Genomic DNA, 19,382 nt, shown 5'->3' on the forward strand with positions numbered 1-19,382 from the left:
TACATGTATCTATGATGAGTTGATTTACAACCATTGGGTCGATGACACTGCTGGTGGAGGTTTCCTCCCCGAGGGTATCACCAGCCCAGTAGGCAGAACTTTTGTGTTGACATTAATTATCATTGATATGGTCAATTCCAGATTGTCCCACTTTTAAAATTTTTAAAGTTTTGATTGTCCCTCATGAAAAGTTCTGATTGTCCCACATTATTTTATGAAGTAAAATGTTCTTAAATAAACAATTTTTGAAGCTATTGTTTGTTTTGCTAAATAAACAAGAATTAATTATTGCATGTTCAAACTATTATTTAATATAAATTTTATAAAAGTATAAAACATGATTTTTTTTTGTAAATCGTCAGATTAATGCACTTTTGATTAAATAATATAACATTTATGATTTATAGAATATATATCTATATTCTATAAAACATGATTTTTTTTTGTAAATCGTCAGATTAATGCACTTTTGATTACATAATATAACATTTATGATTTATGGAATATATATCTATAATCTTCCGTTTAATTATAAAACAAATATCAAAACTGTAATTACATTAAAAAAAAGTATAAACTTTTTACACTCTACACTCTACACGCACTGGTTGATGAAGAGATGATTCCGCTAGTCCTTGCACTTTTACCAGGGAAGTCAGATGTCATTTACACAAGATTCTCACTACTGAAGACTGCTTACACCCACAGTCAGATTCACCTAAACCCAACAACTTGCTTCATTGATAACAAAGCTGCTTTCCAGAATTCTGCCAGTTAATCCTTTCCATGAATCACTATTTAAGGGTTTTTTCACTATTACCAATGTATTTGGCGTAAAGTGCAGGCAACAGGACTCGTGACCGACTATAAAGGAGAACCAGACATTCATCAACTTATACGCAGGACACCAGTTCTTTTTCTGGTACCACATGCATAAATAGAAGAAGACGCGTACGTCTGTTCCATGCACTAGAAGACCTGGAAAATTCGGATCCAACAGCAAATACCATATGTAATGGTATATTATGAATTAGGAAGATTTCCATTGTTATATGAGCGAAATTTTAGGATGCTCAAATTATGGTCTAAAATTCCCGGTAGTGAAATTGTATTATAAAGCCATGCTACAAAGAATTAGTAGCAAATAGTAACAAGTGCAAAAACTGGGCAACTTGTATTAAAACACTGTTATATGACCTTGGTATGAATGATTATTGGGACAACCAATCGTTACTTTGTTTGGATAGTTCATTTTAACAATTAACAAGACAACGGCTATATGATCAAGCTAAACAAGAGATACATTTTACGCATGAAGACATATGTATATTATATGTAGTAAATGATTTGAGAATGAATGCATATAATGTAATTTTATTCTTTTATTCACAATATATATGTGGTTTTTGGCTCTGATTCTGACCAATGCTAATATACTAAATATATATTTTCAAGTGACTATTATTGTTGTTGTTACCAATTATGTAAATCAATTGTATCTGATTTTATGCCCTTTATGGGCCCTGTAATTTGGGAAATAAAAATATTCTATTCTATTCTATTCTATTCTGAAACTCACAAACTGTATAATTTGTGACTTATTTCTGACGTTTATTATTTATGTGTTTGTTAACGCTATACAACTTGTAAATCGTATATTTATGCATACTATACTGATGAACTGTATTGTTCAAAGTAATAAAGAATTGAATTGTAACTCTTCAGTACACTTTTATGAAGAATTGAGTAGACAAGTGCTTGATATGTGATATTTTTTGACTCAATATTATATTCTATGTTTGATGATACTATATTCTGTGCAAATATTCATGATTTTTTGTTTATTTTTATTTCATATTTTATGATTTACACTGATTATTTACCTGTAACTACCTGCTATACACTATAAAATCAAATTATAATCACTATCAAAACAATTCCCAATTGTCCCACAAACACATTCCCGATTGTCCCACAAAATTTCATTACTTTTTTACCTGTAAATTCAAAAAGTGGGACAATCGGGAAGACACCCTTTAAATCAACTGTTTACAAAACTTTTTTCGAAATACTAGGGTTTTTTTTTACCCCAAGGAATAGATTACTCTAGCTGTATTTGGCAAAACCTTTCAGAATTTTGGATCCTCATGCAATGCTCTTCAACTGGCTTTTTTTAAATTTGGTGATTTTCGAGTGATGCGAGTCTTCTGAGCCCAAGTTAGACAAAACGCGCGTCTGGCATACGTTGAAACCTTTAACATGTTTAATCCTGGTGTCTATGATGAGTTGATTTACATTAGCAGTAGCTGTTTTCACTCATTTGGAATGAACCCGAAGTTCTCTATTCCGTGATCTCAATCCGTGATAGGTTTATCATTAATCTAATCACTTCTATAGAGGTTGGTCCTGTAAATTTGAATTGCTCATGTCTACGACATTTAGCAAAGAGGAATATCAGGTCTGTTTTATTTCAACCAAAGATGAAGAATTGGATCTTCCTTCAGTGGGAGGGGGGGGGGGGGGTTGGCCCCCCTCTTCAGTGAATTTGATACCTAAATTGCATAAGTGACCTTACAAGCAGCGTTTCATTGCGGTGTCTTCCAAGTGCTCCACGGAATGCCTGTGACATTTTTTAATGGCTCATTTTTAAAAACTTGACTTGTGGACGTCACATGGCGACGTTTCTGCAGATTTTACTTTTCACAGAATACTTCATCTGTTGATACATACTGTGTGTATATTTGAATATATTAGGCAATATTGAAAGACGTGCATAATTTCAAATCATGAAATGCAAATTGTTTAGTCTCCAAGAAAACTTGTAAGACTAAGTTTTCGTAGAGACATATATACAGTCTGTACATATATGTGTATATATGTCTCTGGTTTTCGCTGCTATTTTTTCTAAATGGGTCGCTGCAATTTGGTTACTTACAGTACTGTTACGTTACATATTCCACTAGATTTTGGCGGGTTTGACTCTTACAAATTTTCCAGTCCTTTGCGGACTCGTGAAGATTTTTTTTTTTTATGGAAATGAGCATAAAAACTGGAAATATAATATGAAATATTGTTTATCGGAAATAATCACATGTCCTGTCCGTCGCTGTACAATTTCTAAATTTAATTCTCAGAAAAGAAAACAAAGCAGAAAGCCGGAGGAATGATCTTGTCAAAGTAAGAATACATATATTAAAAGTTAGTTTATCACTTTTGCTCCTACATTCTCATAGAAAAACCTCGAAATAAACCTGTTAAACAACTGAAAGTTCATAGTTTAAGTAATAAAGGCATTATTTCGATATATCATCCTGGTTACAATAGGGGATTTCCCTAAGCTACATGGCTACAAACTAAAAGTTCGACTGTAATTGTGAACTATTTAATAATAAACTGTTTAGAAACGTAATTAGCATGATTAAACTAAGAAAAAACAATTCAAATTACCTTTTACGTTTTAAAGAAGTGCAAATGTACAGAAATGAAAGTTGCACGAAATGACAATCCCATTTTCCGAAGGCGAAGGCGAAGTGATGCATTTCATAAAACTCTAGTATTTTACCCATCTCAGTAATTCATAGCTTTGAAATTTATTATAATAAGGTCTTATGTAAAGTATTTTACATGTATATTTCACATGTCCCAGTCTTTACACTTAACTTATCGAAGCACAGGGCCAGGGTCATGAGGGTGGTCTACAAGATTGAACTCCAACTTCTTCTACCTGTTAAACTTGGGTGTCTATAAGGGGTGTCAGGAACTGTTGACAGATTGTGATTGTGATTTCAAAATAAATTAATCAGTATCCTAAACATGATCTTCATTTTCTTCATTCTAGGGACTCACAGTATCAAAAACACTTTGTTTTTCTCTTTTTGATGATTAACATAGAAATAAAGAGATGTGGTATGATTGTCAATGAGACAGTCATATCCAATTTTCTCTACCAACGAAGCTCATGCACTGTCTGTCCTTCATAACAACCCAATAAGTCCTCAGCAAACTTTTCCCTGTTGCTTTAATTGTTTGGATATTTTGTATACAGTCATATATCTGACATAAGAAGGTACAGATGGATTTGAGGTCTGCCATCATGGTCATGCATGTCCATGATAAAATTGAGAATGGAAATGGGGAATGTGTCAAAGAGACAACAACCCGACCATAGAACAGACAACAGCAGAAGGTCACCAACAGGTCTTCAATGCAGCGAGAAATTCCCGCACCTGGAGGCATCCTTCAGCTGGCCCCTAAACAAATATATATACTAGTTCAGTGATAATGTAGCTAATTTTATCCAAGTTGTTGCACTAGCATGCATACATGGTAATAGAAAAATTGCTTGAAAAAAAGTTTTTTTAACTAATCTTTGTAATGCCTAAAGTAATTGATTAGATGTTTGGTTTTCAGTTATTATTATAAGAAATTACAGATTGAGTTTGATATTTGTTTTATTTGAGCATTTTTGCGGAAGTTTGGGCCATCATTTGGCCCATGGACATGATGGAAATAGAAAATTGCTTTGAAATATCAGTTACATATGTCAAGAATGTCTGCTGTATTTTCTTTTTCTGTAATTCATGAATCTTTTGATTAGATATTTTGTACACAGTTACAGATTGATATTGAATTATGTCCTGGTTGAGCATTTTTTGCTAAAGTTTTTGCCCATGGAAATTAAAAAGTGCCTGAAAATCTCAGTTTTCTGTACTTATTTCTGTAATGCCTTAATCAGTAAATTAAATATAAGGTACAAAAGAGAGGCAAAAGATATCAAAGGGACAAAAAAACTCATTAGTCGAAAATAAACTGACAACACCATGGCTAAAATAAGAAAAAGACCAACAGACAAACAACAGCACATAAAACACAACATAGAAAACTAAAGACTGAGCAACATTAACCTCACCAAAAACTGGGAGGTGCTCTGGAAGGGTAGGCAGATATATACAAGTATAGAGTCCTAAAATACAAAGTTACATATTGAGTTTGAGTTTTGTTTCATTTAAATGATTTTTGCTGACGTTGTTGGCAGCTTGTGGCCATAAAGTCATGGACAATTTGTTTAAGTTAGATTCCTTAAGGATTGGTTTGGGCCAGTAGTTGTTTAATTTTCAGTATTGTCATCTTTAAACATGTTAAATACATTTACAGGAAATCTGGCCCATCAACATGAACATATTGCAATTCTGTATTCTACATTTGTACATGTACATCCATGACATCAGTTGGAAACATGATGTTTGTCCAATATAAGTGAAAACACATCCAATTGTGAACATAACAACCAGAAGGGGACATTATATTGCCCATTAATGTTTTAACACTCAGAATGCTTGTTAGATATAATATTATTAGTTACACAGTGTGCTAGTGACCTAATACGATATATTATATATATAGAATTTACTGACCCCATATATCATGTATACATCATATTAGGTCACTAGCACACTGTGTAACGAATTAATTTTATCGACTATCTTAACATGTGGCATTTTATTATTTAGTCTAGTGGCCTTTCAAAGTGATCAAGTCTTTAATATAAAAAACCTACTTCCATTGGTCTATACAAAAACAAATGCCAACAATAAGTCATGATAACAACTTAGCTTTTAATGTGTTTTCTGCATTTATTTCAATATAGTTCATCATCAATTACTTCATCATTGTCGGGGCGAAACGTTTCAGATTTTTCCTCAACGCCATGTTGTTTCTTTAAAAACAAGGAATTATTTGAATCTGGAATAATTATGAATTCTGGAAAATTGATTAGAAATGTATGATGAAAACTAACCCAACTAAATAGGGTTAGCCATGCAATTTCACTATCATTTCAGTATGAACTAACTAACCCCCCTTAGCCATGCGCGCATGGCTGACCCTATTTAGTTGGGTTAGTTTTCATCATAAATTACTCATCATTTTTCCAGAATTCAAAATTATTCCAGATCCAAATAATTCCTTGTTTAAAGGGACTTAACACCACTACTAACCGTGTCTTAAAATAAACCACACCTTCTAACCCCATATTAAATATTCACAGTGACACTGTTTCCACCCGGTCGCTTTTTACCAATGATATTCCTAGAAATGTATAAGAGGTAAGATAAATATACATCCTGTTTGCATCAACAGAAAATGATATATTTTTATACATTAATGGATACATGTAAAATTGGGGGGAAATATCTATAACAAGTATATCTTTTACAAGTAGCACAATCTTCATACATACAATGTATAATTACATTGAATAAATTTTATGATCATGATGATGATTTTATAATGTTTTGTAGATGATGTGATATTGAGAAAATTTGATTTCAATCACAATGGCTGATAAAGTAAATGGGGTGAAGGTCACATTGGCAATTAAGGAACATCGGATGCTGCAGATATCAAGAACAGAACAATCATTAGACAGTTTAAAAAACGATATCAGGAGAAAATTTCCACTTCTTAACCAACCAAATGTATTTTTAAAATTGTTCTGGAAAGGTAATTTTGATATTGATACAAAATGTAGCTCATTTTGAGCAAATATATTTGAAAAGAACATTGATATTAATTGTAGCATGTGTAGATCGTATCGATCTCCCTCATTTCCCTGGAAGAACAAATTAAAATATATATAGAATAACCTTACATTGTCTCGAAATATAAATTTTATTTGTACAAGGCTTAGAAACAGGTAGAAAGCGAGGCTCTGCCGAGCATTTCTATCCTGTTTTGAGCCGAGCGGAATAAAATTTATATTTCAAGACAATGTATGGTTAATCTTTATATACTGCAACTCCTATAAGGACCTATAACTGTTCCAAATGAAATATTTAGGGTAAAAACCATCATTTTTTAATTTGGAGCGAACGACATAAAAATTCTGCGAATCTGTACCTTTTAATGACGTCATAAATAAAACTCTACGGAAACGGATTGCCAACTTCATAAACAAGGCAATATACTGTCAGTGACAGTATATCACAAATGCTTATATGGTCAACATGGTCAATGCAATATGAATGCGCAAATAGCACAGCAGCAGTATATATATATATATATGTGAAGGCCTTTTTATTTAAATCACCTGTTAAAATCTTGTCAAAGAATATTGATCACACCAGAAGGAGAATCTATTTTTCTAGAAATTGCATAAAATGTGTACAAACAATATTTTGAAACAGATGATTAAACATGATTTATGTTCATTTCGTAAACTTGTGTCTTATTTCTTGTCAGTTTTCATACCTTTATACAATAATATAATCTACAGATGAATATGGTGACAAAATTTCTATGGCAACAAATTCTGATCTGATTCAGGCTTTGAATTTAACAGATGGTAAACTACAACTAGAAATAGAAGGTAAGAACATTGCTGATTGACCTCTCAAACAGACATCTTGTCTATAGTGCAGTATCAACTTTCCTTTTTTTATGCCCCCGCCATAGTGGAGGGGGCATTAAGTTTTGCCCTTGTCCATCAGTCCATACATCCATAAATTGGTTTCCGTTCTCTAACTTTAGTTTGCATCAACCAAATGTTATGAAACTTATATGCAATGCTTATTACTACAAAACACAGATCAATTTTGAATTTGGGTGGTGCCACTTTTACCTTTCTAGAGTTATGCCCCTTTACAATTGGAAAATTGGCTGAATTTTTCGTTTTTGTTCTCTAACTCAAGTTTGCCTCTACCAAATGTTATGAATCTTATGCACAATGCTCATTACCACAAAACACAGATCAAGTTTGAATTTTGGTGGCATCACTTTTACCGTTCTTGAGTTATGTCCCTTAATAACATTATATGCAAGCAGGGGCATCATTTGTGTCCCATGGACACATTCCCCATTTATTTTAACAAGATTGCCCCTTGGTAGTTAAAAATACAAAAATAAGATTAATAATTTATTATCTGAAACACTCTTGTGTAATTTGGACTTTACTAATAGCTATGCTCATAATTTTGGAATAAGATATGCAATACATAGAGAATATCATATGGCTTTTCCAATATCACACCTGCATCAATCCGAGACACCAATATAATCCTAAGAGCTCTGTTAGAGGAATTATATTGGTTGAGGGTTGATACGGTTTGTGATATTGAAAAAGCCATATCATATACACTTTATTATATACCTCAAGTAGATGTTTTTTTATATGACATGATGTTATACAGATTAGGGGTTTAGTAAAGCCTTTGCAACAGTGACTGATATCGATGACATGACGTCATACAGATTAAAGGTGTGATAAAGCCTTTGCAACCATGACTGATATTGATATCATCGCGGATGGCTGATACAGCACGATTGCCGTTGACTATATTACGCATACAATTTATCTGTATTTACTAGGGATGTCAACTCGGTGAACAATAACTAATCGAGTACTCATTGATTTTATCGAGTGATACTTGAGTTCTCGCTCGGGAATATATCTACAACACGGAAACACAAAAATAAGTATTTTACATTCTGTGGTTTGTTGTTTAACGGACGAAAATCCATCTAATTTATAAGTATCTGGTATAAAGAATTACACACCATTAATAGCTCATTACCTATAAGTACTAATTAAGTAAAAAAAACAATTATCTAATCAATATAATTTAATGAACACCTATTTAAAAATTGCAACAAGGAAAAACCATATCAAACAATAGTATTTGGTAATCATTAAGAAAACACATTTAATGTTTACAAAGGCGTAAAATCTTATAAAGAATACATATTTATTATTGAAAATTGATTCAATAGTGAGATTTAAAAAGGAAAAATATTATAACAAAAACTAATGTCATAAGAATTACAAATGAGATTATAAAATAAAAATATATTCATAAACTAATAAAAAAAATAATTGTAATCAGATTTCTATCTATTCATCTTTATCTTAATTCATTTTAACACATTATTTTAGGTTACAGTTCTGCACTTAAATTAAAGACATTCTTGTACATGAAATTTGTAATTGTTTCCAATGTTATGTTTGCATATCATATTTGATGCTTTAAATGCATTATGAATGATAAATTTCAGTGCTAATGATATGTATGTAATATTGACAATGTTAATTGTTTTAGTGCTTTTAAAAATATATATCAAAATCAATTTATTATTCATTTTCATTTTTCTGCTTCAAAGAATCAAATCAGTGTTGTCAATATAATGGAATTTTATGTGACTGTCATACAAGTGAGAGGTTTATCTAGCTACAAAACCAATTTTAATCCACCATTTTCTACATAAGGGAATGCCTGTATCAAGTCAGGAATATGACAGTTGTTTTCCATTTGTTTGATGCTCATGAGCTTTTGATTTTGCCATTTGATAAGGACTTTTCGATTTTAATTTTCCTTGGAGTTCGTTTTTTTTTTATTTTATTTTTTTCAATGAAAATTTCACAACCAAATGTATGAAGAAAAAAATACGTTATAATACGCATCAATTGCATACAAACTTATCCTATAGAATTTTACAGAGATATATCTACATATAGAATAGCAAAATAAGTTAACTGGAAAAGACTATACCATTTTCCAATCAGTAAACCTTTTGTCTTTTTTGTTTATATAACCATTTGATAATTGCGGTAATTAAAAGTGGGCAAACCAGGATGTAACCTGATTAGAAGTTTAACTTTTCACTGAGGGTCACCAGAGGATGCAAAGAATTCATTTTATTTGGAAACATTTTCTTGTCAACTATTATTGGGGACAGTCGGTTTCGCAATTTTGTAACTTACACAGTCTTGCAGACAAAAAATTTGCTCTGACGGTACCGATGTGACAGAATGGCTTAGACATGTTTAGTTTAAAGTGTTAGCCTATAGGTATAGGCCACATATTTTTGGAGGCATTTTAAATGACAATTTAGCACAAGAATTCGAAACAAAATGTATTTTATTTACTAGTATGATTAACCAGTGATGTCTATTTAATTTTCCGAAAGAGGTTCTCAAGAAGATCAATTTTATATAAAGAAGACAGCAATATTCTAACAGGAAACCGAGTAGTTGAGTATCGTTTTGGTATTCGATACTGGGTACTACTGAGCGATACTCGAATACTCGAGTACTCGTTGACATTACTAGTATTTACTACTAAGTATATAATAAAGATCATGAAGATACTTCATAAATATGAAAGATATTCATGAAATCAGTTCCTTTCGATTTTACCATAACAATTGACATAAGTCATAATTTTACTGGCCTAAAGTCAAGAGGACATTTGATCTCAAATCTACATTTGGAATCAGCTTTCAAATATAATGGACATGTTGCACACCTCTGTAAATGATATTAATAAAATTAACTTATATAAGTAATATTTAAAAGTGCCTCATTTTTAATATAACTTGTACCGATAATAAGTAATTAAGTTGAAAGTATTTCTTTTAGTTGACAACATAGCTGAAAGGGAATTAAGTCAAAAAGCAGCTGAGAAAACACAGGCAGAACTAGAAGCCCAATACAGTGCAAGATATCCTCCTCTAGCTAGTCTAGTGGAGACCACATCACGTAGTATATCCCACCAAGATTCAGCAAGTAGTGGTGTACATGAATCAATTCCCAGACAAACAAGTTCAGCATCAGAACCTCCAAGGGATCGGTCTGATGTACTAGATATCCCAGTGGATCACAATACACTATTACTTGACGGTAAAAATAGTTTCCTTTAGAATTATACATCTTTGAAAAAAATTCATTGAAATAGGAGGTGAAGGTATCAATGTTTCCAGCTGACCAAATACTACTCATGTAAGATATAGGGACAAATAGTTCCAGGAAAAAATAAATTTCATACGCCAAAAAGTTATAACAAATTCATACTCACAAAGAACTAAAAATAAATGTTTGGACAACTCTGCACTGTAATGTATTAAAGGAAGTGTTTTATATATTGTGAAGAGGTAGTCAGGTCTGCAATCCCCACTCTAATGTATTAAAGTCAATATATGTACGTTCTTATATGTCGGCAAATAGGTAATTAGTGGGCACTTATTAAAAGATAGAATCTGTCTTATGTTGGGTGGCATACCCTTAATGTACTTACCAGGGCTTACCTTAACTTGTTCATCTGCTTTTTGAAGCACAAAAATGTACCCCTCTGTCTTTACAATTTATTCAAAATACTTATGTGTCTGCATTCTGGTGAAATTGTTACTGATTACTGACAATGAAAACTAGCCATAGTACAAATGTAACCTTGGATAGTTTTTTTCACCCAAACCTGGTAAAAAGGGATCCATTTCAAGTTAATGTACAGAATGAAGAAAACTTTATTCAAGTTGGCATATTTATTTCCCTATGTCTGAAAGAAAATTGTATGTTGAGCTTCAGGGTCCCATCCTGTCTCAACTCTTGTATTAATTATACCCTTGCTTAGAAGCGTTTTGATATACTGTATATCAGTTTTTTTTGTGTGTTTAATTATTCGCTTTGTTTGCAGTAGCTTACAAAAATGGCTTAGGAAACTCGAAAATTTTGACACCGCAAAAATTTCCCTGTATATTACCAGATTTATTGCTGCTTAAGTGTTTCATACATTTATATGCATAAAACTATTAGCAGTTTAATTGTCAAATATACATGAAATTGACCAGTAAACTCTTTCCATCCTAAAAGTGAAATAACATTATATATAAAATGAGTCTTTTGTGTTGATCGACAGATCACAAGAATGTGCATATTTAATTAGGATCTCTATTTTATAATAATAATAACATACATGAACAAGTTATACCTTTGAACTATACAGCAATCAGTGATATGTTCAAAGATGTTAATTAGCGATGAACTATTGATTGTTGTCATAACCCGATGTCTGATTTCTGTGTAGTTCAAAGGTATAACTTGTACTTAGTTTGTAGTACTTATATTTATTTGTAATCAATTATCTGTCAGTCAATCAATTTAATGTTGTTTACATCATTTTAACAACACAAGACAGGGATTTTTTCGCATGTATTTTTATACGACCGCAAAAAAAAATTTTGTGGTCGTATATTGGTATGACGTTGGCGTCGTCGTCGTCGTTTGAAGACACATTGGTTTTCGCACTCTAACTTTAATTTAAGTGAATGGATCTCTATGAAATTTTACCATAAGGTTCAATACCACAAAAGGAAGGTTGGGATTGATTTTGGGGGTTATGGTACCAACAGTTAAGGAATTAGGGGCCCAAAAGGGGCCAAAAATAAGCATTTTTGTAACTTCCAGACATAACTTGTGTGTTAGTGTATTGATCTCTCTGACATTGTACCACAAGGTACTATATCACAAAGGAAATGCTGGGATTGATTTTGGGGGTAATTGCCTCAAAACTTTAGGAATTAGGGGCCAAAAAAGGGGCAAAAAACAAGCATTTTTCTAGTTTCATGACAATAACTTGTGTGTAAGTGTATGGATCTTTCTGAAATTGTACTACAAGGTTCCATATCACGAAGGGAAAGCTGGAATTGAGTTTGGGTGTAATTGCCCAAAACGTTTTGGAATAAGGGGCCAAAAATAAGCATTTTTCTAGTTTCCAGACAATAACTTGTGTTCAAGTGTATGGATCTCTCTGAAATTGTACTGCAAGGTACCATACCACAAAGGGAAGGCTGGGATTGATTTTGGGGGTAATTGCCTCAAAATTTTAGGAATTAGGGGCCAAAAAGGGGAAAAAAACAAGCATTTTTCTAATTTCAGGACAATAACTTGTGTGTAAGTGTATGGATCTTTATGAAATTGTACTACAAGGTTCCATATCACAAAGGGAAAGCTGGGTTTGAGTTTGGGGGTAATTACCCTAAACATTTTGGAATTTGGGGCCAAAAAGGGGCCTAAAAACAAGCATTTTTCTAGTTTCCAGACAATAAATTGTGTTCAAGTGTATGGATCTCTCTGAAATTGTACTGCAAGGTTCCATACCACAAAGGGAAGGCTGGGATTGAGTTTGGGGGTGATGAATCATAAGGGGGTTCAAAAAATTTGGGGGGGGAGATTTTTTTTCTTTAAAATTTTCCATTTTAAATTGGTTATTTCTTATTTATATATAAAAGCAAATTGATTGATTGATTGTTGTTTGCTTTACGTCGCATTAGCACAGAAAGGCTATATCGCGGCGAGAGCTAATTCGAATATTATAACAATTTTATAAAAGCAAATAATAATGATATGGTTTGAATAGGTAAATTAAAAATTTTTAAGTTCTTAGACCACATTCATTCTGTGTCAGAAACCTATGCTGTGTCAAATATTTAATCACAATCCAAATTCAGTGCTGTATCAAGCTTGAATGTTGTGTCCATACTTGCCCCAACTGTTCAGGGTTAGACCTCTGCGGTCGTATCAAGCTGCGCCCAGCGGAGCATTTTATTCTATTTTGCGAAAATTATACACAGTGAAAAATTAACGTCGTCAGCGTCGTCTGAAGACAGATGGTTTCCGGATAATAACTTTAGTATAAGTAATAGAAATCAATAAAATTTTAACACAAGGTTTATAACCACTAAAGGAAGGTTGGGATTGATTTTGGGGTTATGGTCCAACTGTTTAGGAAATAGGGGCCAAAAAAGGGGCCCAAATAAGCATTTTTGTAGTTTCCAGACAATAACTTGTGTTAAAGTGTATGAATCTCTCTGAAATTATACCACAAGTTTCCATACTACAAAGGGATGGTTAGGATTGACTTTGGGGGGTTATGGCTCAAACCATTTAGGAATTATGGGCAAAAAAATTTGTAAGGGTTACGCGGAACCCAGTGTCTCGCCTACTTTTGCTGTTAATCGCAGGCTCAACAAAAATGAGGAAAAAAATTAATAAAAATATTCCTCTCTATACTATCCTTTGATTGTAAGTAGCTTCTGTCCAAGTTTGGTAAAAATCCAAGATAGTTTATGAATCTAATAAATGTTTTAAAAACTTAAACTGCAGACTGTATGTAATGTTAACTGGAAGAAAAACTAAGTCCATTTATAAGTAAAATACTGAAAAAATGATTTTTTTTTTTTACAAAATTTACTTCTGGATACTATCTTATGATCATAAACAAGCTTCTTTCCAAGTTTGGTAGAAATCCAGGATAGTTAAAGATAGTTATCAAAATTTCAAAAACTTTAACCACAGAGTGAATGTAATGTTTCCTGGCAGAAAAACTAAGTCCATTTATAAGTTAAATACGGAAAAAATGGAATTTTTTTTTTACAAAATTTACTTCTGGATACTATCTTATGATCATAAACAAGCTTCTGTCCAAGTTTGGTAGAAATCCAGGATAGTTTAAGAAAGTTATTAAAATTTCAAAAACTTTAACCACAGAGTGAATATTTGTGGACGCCGCCGCCGCCGACGGAATGTAGGATCGCTATGTCTCGCTTTTTCGACAAAAGTCGAAGGCTCGACAAAAAGGGAAAAACAAATAAAATTTGTATTAAAGATTATACAAGCAATGTCTGTTCGAGTCAGAAAATCAACGAAAAGGAGTAATGCCCCTTGGAAATATAAATTATATGGAAAATTGTATGTAAGCTCTTTCAAACCTACTTTGCTTACAGGATTGTTATTATTAGCAATGTCTGTGATTGATTTGAAAGTAAGCATTGATCAACTATTTGGAAATAGAAATTATGTGGAAAATTACATTGTTATCAATCATAGTTTTATACTCCTAAAATTCTAATCAGATGCTTATGAAAAAGTTTAAAAGATACTAAACAAACATTTACTGGAGTTTTTGGCCTTGGACATATAAACTATGTGCCTCAGCTGGGGACAATGGATTGCTAATCTTTTATATTATTATCATTGTTGGTTTGCAATATTAAATGATGCGTTTAATCTGAATTTATGTATTCCACAATATTAAAAACAAAGATGTTTATTGTACTTTATAATTACAGGATGGCCTTCATCAGAGACATATTCTCTGAATATGATAAAGAAAGGAAAGAAATATTTAGATGAGAATTTCCTGTCAAACAGGGTAAGAAACAATATTCTACATTACAAATTCACTGTTGCAGAAACTAATGCATTCTGGGTAATATTTTGTAAAGCATAAACCAAAACGTTGTGATGAGCTAACAATGGTTTGCCGGTGTTTTCATTTTGGGATACAAGCAAAGACATTATCTGTAGTACTTTAGGTTCTGTAACGACGAATTGATCTTCTTACAACAAATAATTTTATTTATGCCCTCTGGGAAAACTGTCCTTAACTTCCTTATCCAAGTTGTTTTCAATTTAGACTTGTTAAAATATATATGTATATATGTCTACCTATGTGTAATGACAAATGTAAATTATACCTTGTCCATCTGATTTCTTATGATTAAGAAATACCAGTCTCTTCATTGATGTTAGGAATCGAAATGGTATTTGGAAAGTCATACAATTTACCTCAGTTTAGGATAGACTCTTGAATTTTGAGGAGTCAAAATAGGATGAACGGATCATATAAACCTGAAGGCAAATATAATACAAGCCCAAACGAAAAAATATAAACAAGTCTAAATTGAAAACAACGTTCAAACCTATGATGGATTTTAATATATATATTTTTATATATAAAGTCTATACACTATTATAGAATCTGATATTTTCCTGGAACTGCTAAACTACTCCAAGAAGTTTTTCTTAGTTTCTCAGTTACTTAATGGATTAGAATTATAAAATAATACACCAATCTCGAGTTGTTTTTATACGACAGCATGGGGTAGTATATTGCTATCATGTCGTCATCGGTGTAGTTGTCTGCGTCATCATCGTCTGAAGACATTTGGTTTCCGTACAATAACTTAAGTTTAAGTGTATGGATCTCTATGACATTTTACCAAAAGGTTCAATACCACTAAAGAAAGGTTGGGATTGTTTTTGGGGGTGATGCAAAGTGTATTGCAAAAAACCAAAAATTGAATATAAAATCAAATCATATAACCAATTTTAAGTTCTTTGACTACATTTATTCTGTGTCAGAAACCTAAAATATGTCAAATATTTAATTACAATCCAAATTCAGACCTGTATCAAGCTTGAAAATTGTGTCCTTTTTTGCCCCAACTGTTCAGGATTGGACCTCTGCGGTCGTATCCAGCTGTGGTTGGCGAAGCAGTTTATTTATGAATGAGTTACAACGATTGATCCCGGGTCAAAGGTGTAAATTACGTCATCGAACATTGGTTCAAACTGTGAAGTAATAACATTGTGACATAGGAATTTACGGGAAAGTGCATGAATTCGAAAGTCGTCTGTATAATATGGATGCATCCAGGGGAGTACAACTGCAGCAGAAATTTACCTTAAATAAATCTTATACTAAAAGCAACCCCATATGCTTTTTCTTGATTTTGGAAACACTATGCATAAATCTACCACGAAAGAGATAAGTTTTGTTACCTATTGTTAATTTTCCAGTTTTGTACACCTATTTATATATTAATAAATTGTTTCTCAAATATTCAGTAATTTTTTTTCTTTTTCATTACAGACATATGATACAGACCCAGGAAAGCAGTGTAGAGTTTTGTGTATACTAAACAAACAGAGTAGAGATAAAGCTTTATATCAAGGAAATGGTATAGACGTTGAATGTACATGGCTTCAGCAGATGAAAAAGCAGTTCAAATGGGACTTACAGATACATAAAGATAAAACATCAGCTGTGAGTGTATTTCAACTTTTGTTTGAAGAGTTTTTCCGAAAAGTCTTTTCCAGTTCATAAAAATCTACATATAAAATGTATAAAGAAAAAGTGAAAGATACTGGAGCTCTGAAAGGGTATTAAAATAGATGCTGCTCCATATGTGGCACCTGTTGTGTTGCTTAATGTGTTTTGTAAAACAAGGATTTCCTTTCCTTGATTAAGTTATCATTATTTATTTGTAGTCTATTTTTGCTAAAGGATATAAGTTTACCATTTGTTCACACATTTCTGTCTTATAGTCATTTGATGTAAAAGATCAAAAGTACATTGAAATGATTTAAAGTTTCAGCAATAACAGTCCAGGATTATCCCTTTAAATTGTTGGTCCTTTAAAACACTTTCAAACAGTACAATATCATGATTATAAAGCTTTTCTAATACCTATACCTTAAAGAAAATGTTTCCAGATGATAACTCCAGTCAGCTTCTGAGAAAAACTGTATTACTTAGCAACATCACTACCTTCCATGAAATGTACATAAAAAAGAAGATGTGCTTGCCAATCAGACAACTCACCACCAGAGACCAAATAACCTTGAAGTTAAGAACTATAGGTCACTGTAAGGTCTTCAACAATGAGCAAAACCCAAGGGCATAGTAAGCTTTAAAAAACCCCGAAATGACAAATGTAAAACAGTTCAAGCGAGAAAACATGTTTTAAATTGAATGTTAGTGTTAATGCATGACTGAAATATTAAGTATTTAAACCTAGTATACATGTATCTGTTTAAAAAGTACCTAATTTTAGTAAAACACCATCAATTCAATTATTTTATAATAGAACTTACAAATCACAGCTTTTGTACATTGTAGGAAAATATGAAATTATTTGTAAGAGCTTATAAAATAAACAGAATAACAATGATATATATGTTACTTTTGAGTTTTTCTTTTAGGAAATCTGTGACATACTGGAAAATGAAAGGAATCGTGATTTTAGTGTAAATCATTCATTATTTGTGATAATTATATCGAGGGGTGATCAGTATGGTATGTATGGTACCAATGGAGAGCGGATTGAGTATTGGGGCATCACAACTAGGTTTGATGAAGTCTCAGATCTAAAGGGAAAACCAAAGATATTTATACTAGATGACTGTGAAATTGGTAAGCTCAAATTAATCAATAGTAATTATATCGCAACTCTAAAAGTGGTGAATATATTACAATAACCTTGTCTGTCTGTTCGTCTGTCCAATAAATATTTTTCTCATAAGCTAGTAAACAGAATATCTTCATATTGGGTCAGCAGCTTAACTGTGATGAGTTGCATTGTATTGTGTGTGTGCTTTTTGATTAAATTTGCAAATTTTGAGACAGATTTGCAATTAATGGGTTAGACTGTTCATTGGAATAAATTAATTGGTTAGACTGTTCATTGGAATAAAGAAAAATAAACGATTTATTGCATTATTTTGACTGATTTATCAAATACCAAATATTTGTGTTTGTTTGAATCAAATGGTCAACTTAGCCATTTAAGGGGAGATAACTCAAATGGCTAAATTTTTTTAAAGGAATGATAGAGAAATTTCAATTTTGACTTGTAGCAAGAAAACAAGGTCGGTGACATCATTTTTTCTTTTTATTTTCTTAAAGCATATTTCAATACATATCTTCTCATATTTCATTTCAAAATTCTATTTCATAGTTTTCTTTTTATTAACAAAAAAAGTGTTTTTTCATGAACAATCTGTGCAAATTTGTGCAATTTTGCTTGACTTGTAGCTTGAAAAATAGCACAGTGACCCATACTTTTTATTATATTTTTGAAAAAAGCATTGAAAAATCTACATTCTGGCAAAGTATAAGGAAATTCTATCTGAGGAAATATATACCAATGATCCACCTTTAACAAGACAAAATATTGTTTCATTTAATTCAAAAGAAAATAGATCAAATCTATATGATGCACAGTCAACATCATTGAAACTTTCAGAATTTGCAGTCACTCAAATTAATTCTTTAATACAGGTTTTTTATGCCCCACCTAGGAGCATTATCAATTATTATGTTTTTCGGTCTGTGGGTTCGTTCGTTCGTCTGTTCGTCTGTCCGTCAGTACGTCCTTTCGTCCGTCTGTCCCGCTTCAGGTTTAAGTTTTTGGTCAAGGTAGTTTTTGATGAAGTTGAAGTCCAATCAACTTGAAACTTAGTACACATGTTTCCTATGATATGATCTTTCTAATTTGTATGCCAAATAAGAGTTTTGACTCGAATTTTACGGTCCACTGAACATAGAAAATGATAGTGCCTGTTCAGGTTAAAGTTTTTGGTCAAGGTAGTTTTTGATGAAGTTGAAGTCCAATCAACTTGAAACTTAGTACACATGTTCCCTATGATATGATCTTTCTAATTTTAATGCCAAATTAGAGTTTTGACCCCAATTTCACAGTCCACCGAACAAAGAAAATGATAGTGCGAGTGGGGCATCAGTGTACTATGTACACATTCTTGTTTAAAATGGCAAACCCTTATTAAGTGTCCATTTCAGCTAACTGTCACTAGGACACAAATAAAATTTGCAGAACAATCCAGAAAATACAACCCTTTTGGAAGCCATGCTTCCTAAAAAGGGGCTGTAGTGGCAAAGCAATCTAAGTAGTTTGTCTACTGTTTCACTAGCCCGTCAATGGTGAGGTGAGTTCAAACCACGCAAGTGACAGGTGTGTTCACTGCAATCTTA

At 32.2% G+C, this 19,382-nt stretch overlaps 1 protein-coding gene across 1 annotated transcript in view; it reads left to right on the top strand.

Moving 5' to 3' along the window:
- Positions 1–3,041: 3,041 nt before the first annotated feature.
- The window catches only part of LOC127719956 (caspase-3-like), a 29,188-nt gene continuing 12,847 nt past the window's right edge, over positions 3,042–19,382 (top strand). Inside the window, exons 1-7 of the mRNA XM_052226331.1 lie at positions 3,042–3,177; positions 6,300–6,501; positions 7,274–7,366; positions 10,412–10,672; positions 14,896–14,978; positions 16,482–16,655; positions 17,594–17,804. Coding sequence (XP_052082291.1) covers positions 6,336–6,501; positions 7,274–7,366; positions 10,412–10,672; positions 14,896–14,978; positions 16,482–16,655; positions 17,594–17,804 — 988 coding nt within the window. The 5' untranslated portion in view covers positions 3,042–3,177; positions 6,300–6,335. The remainder of the gene's footprint in view (positions 3,178–6,299; positions 6,502–7,273; positions 7,367–10,411; positions 10,673–14,895; positions 14,979–16,481; positions 16,656–17,593; positions 17,805–19,382) is intronic.

The sequence above is a fragment of the Mytilus californianus genome, unplaced genomic scaffold, assembly GCF_021869535.1.
Source record: "Mytilus californianus isolate M0D057914Y unplaced genomic scaffold, xbMytCali1.0.p SCAF_11, whole genome shotgun sequence".
Taxonomy (NCBI): domain Eukaryota; kingdom Metazoa; phylum Mollusca; class Bivalvia; order Mytilida; family Mytilidae; genus Mytilus; species Mytilus californianus.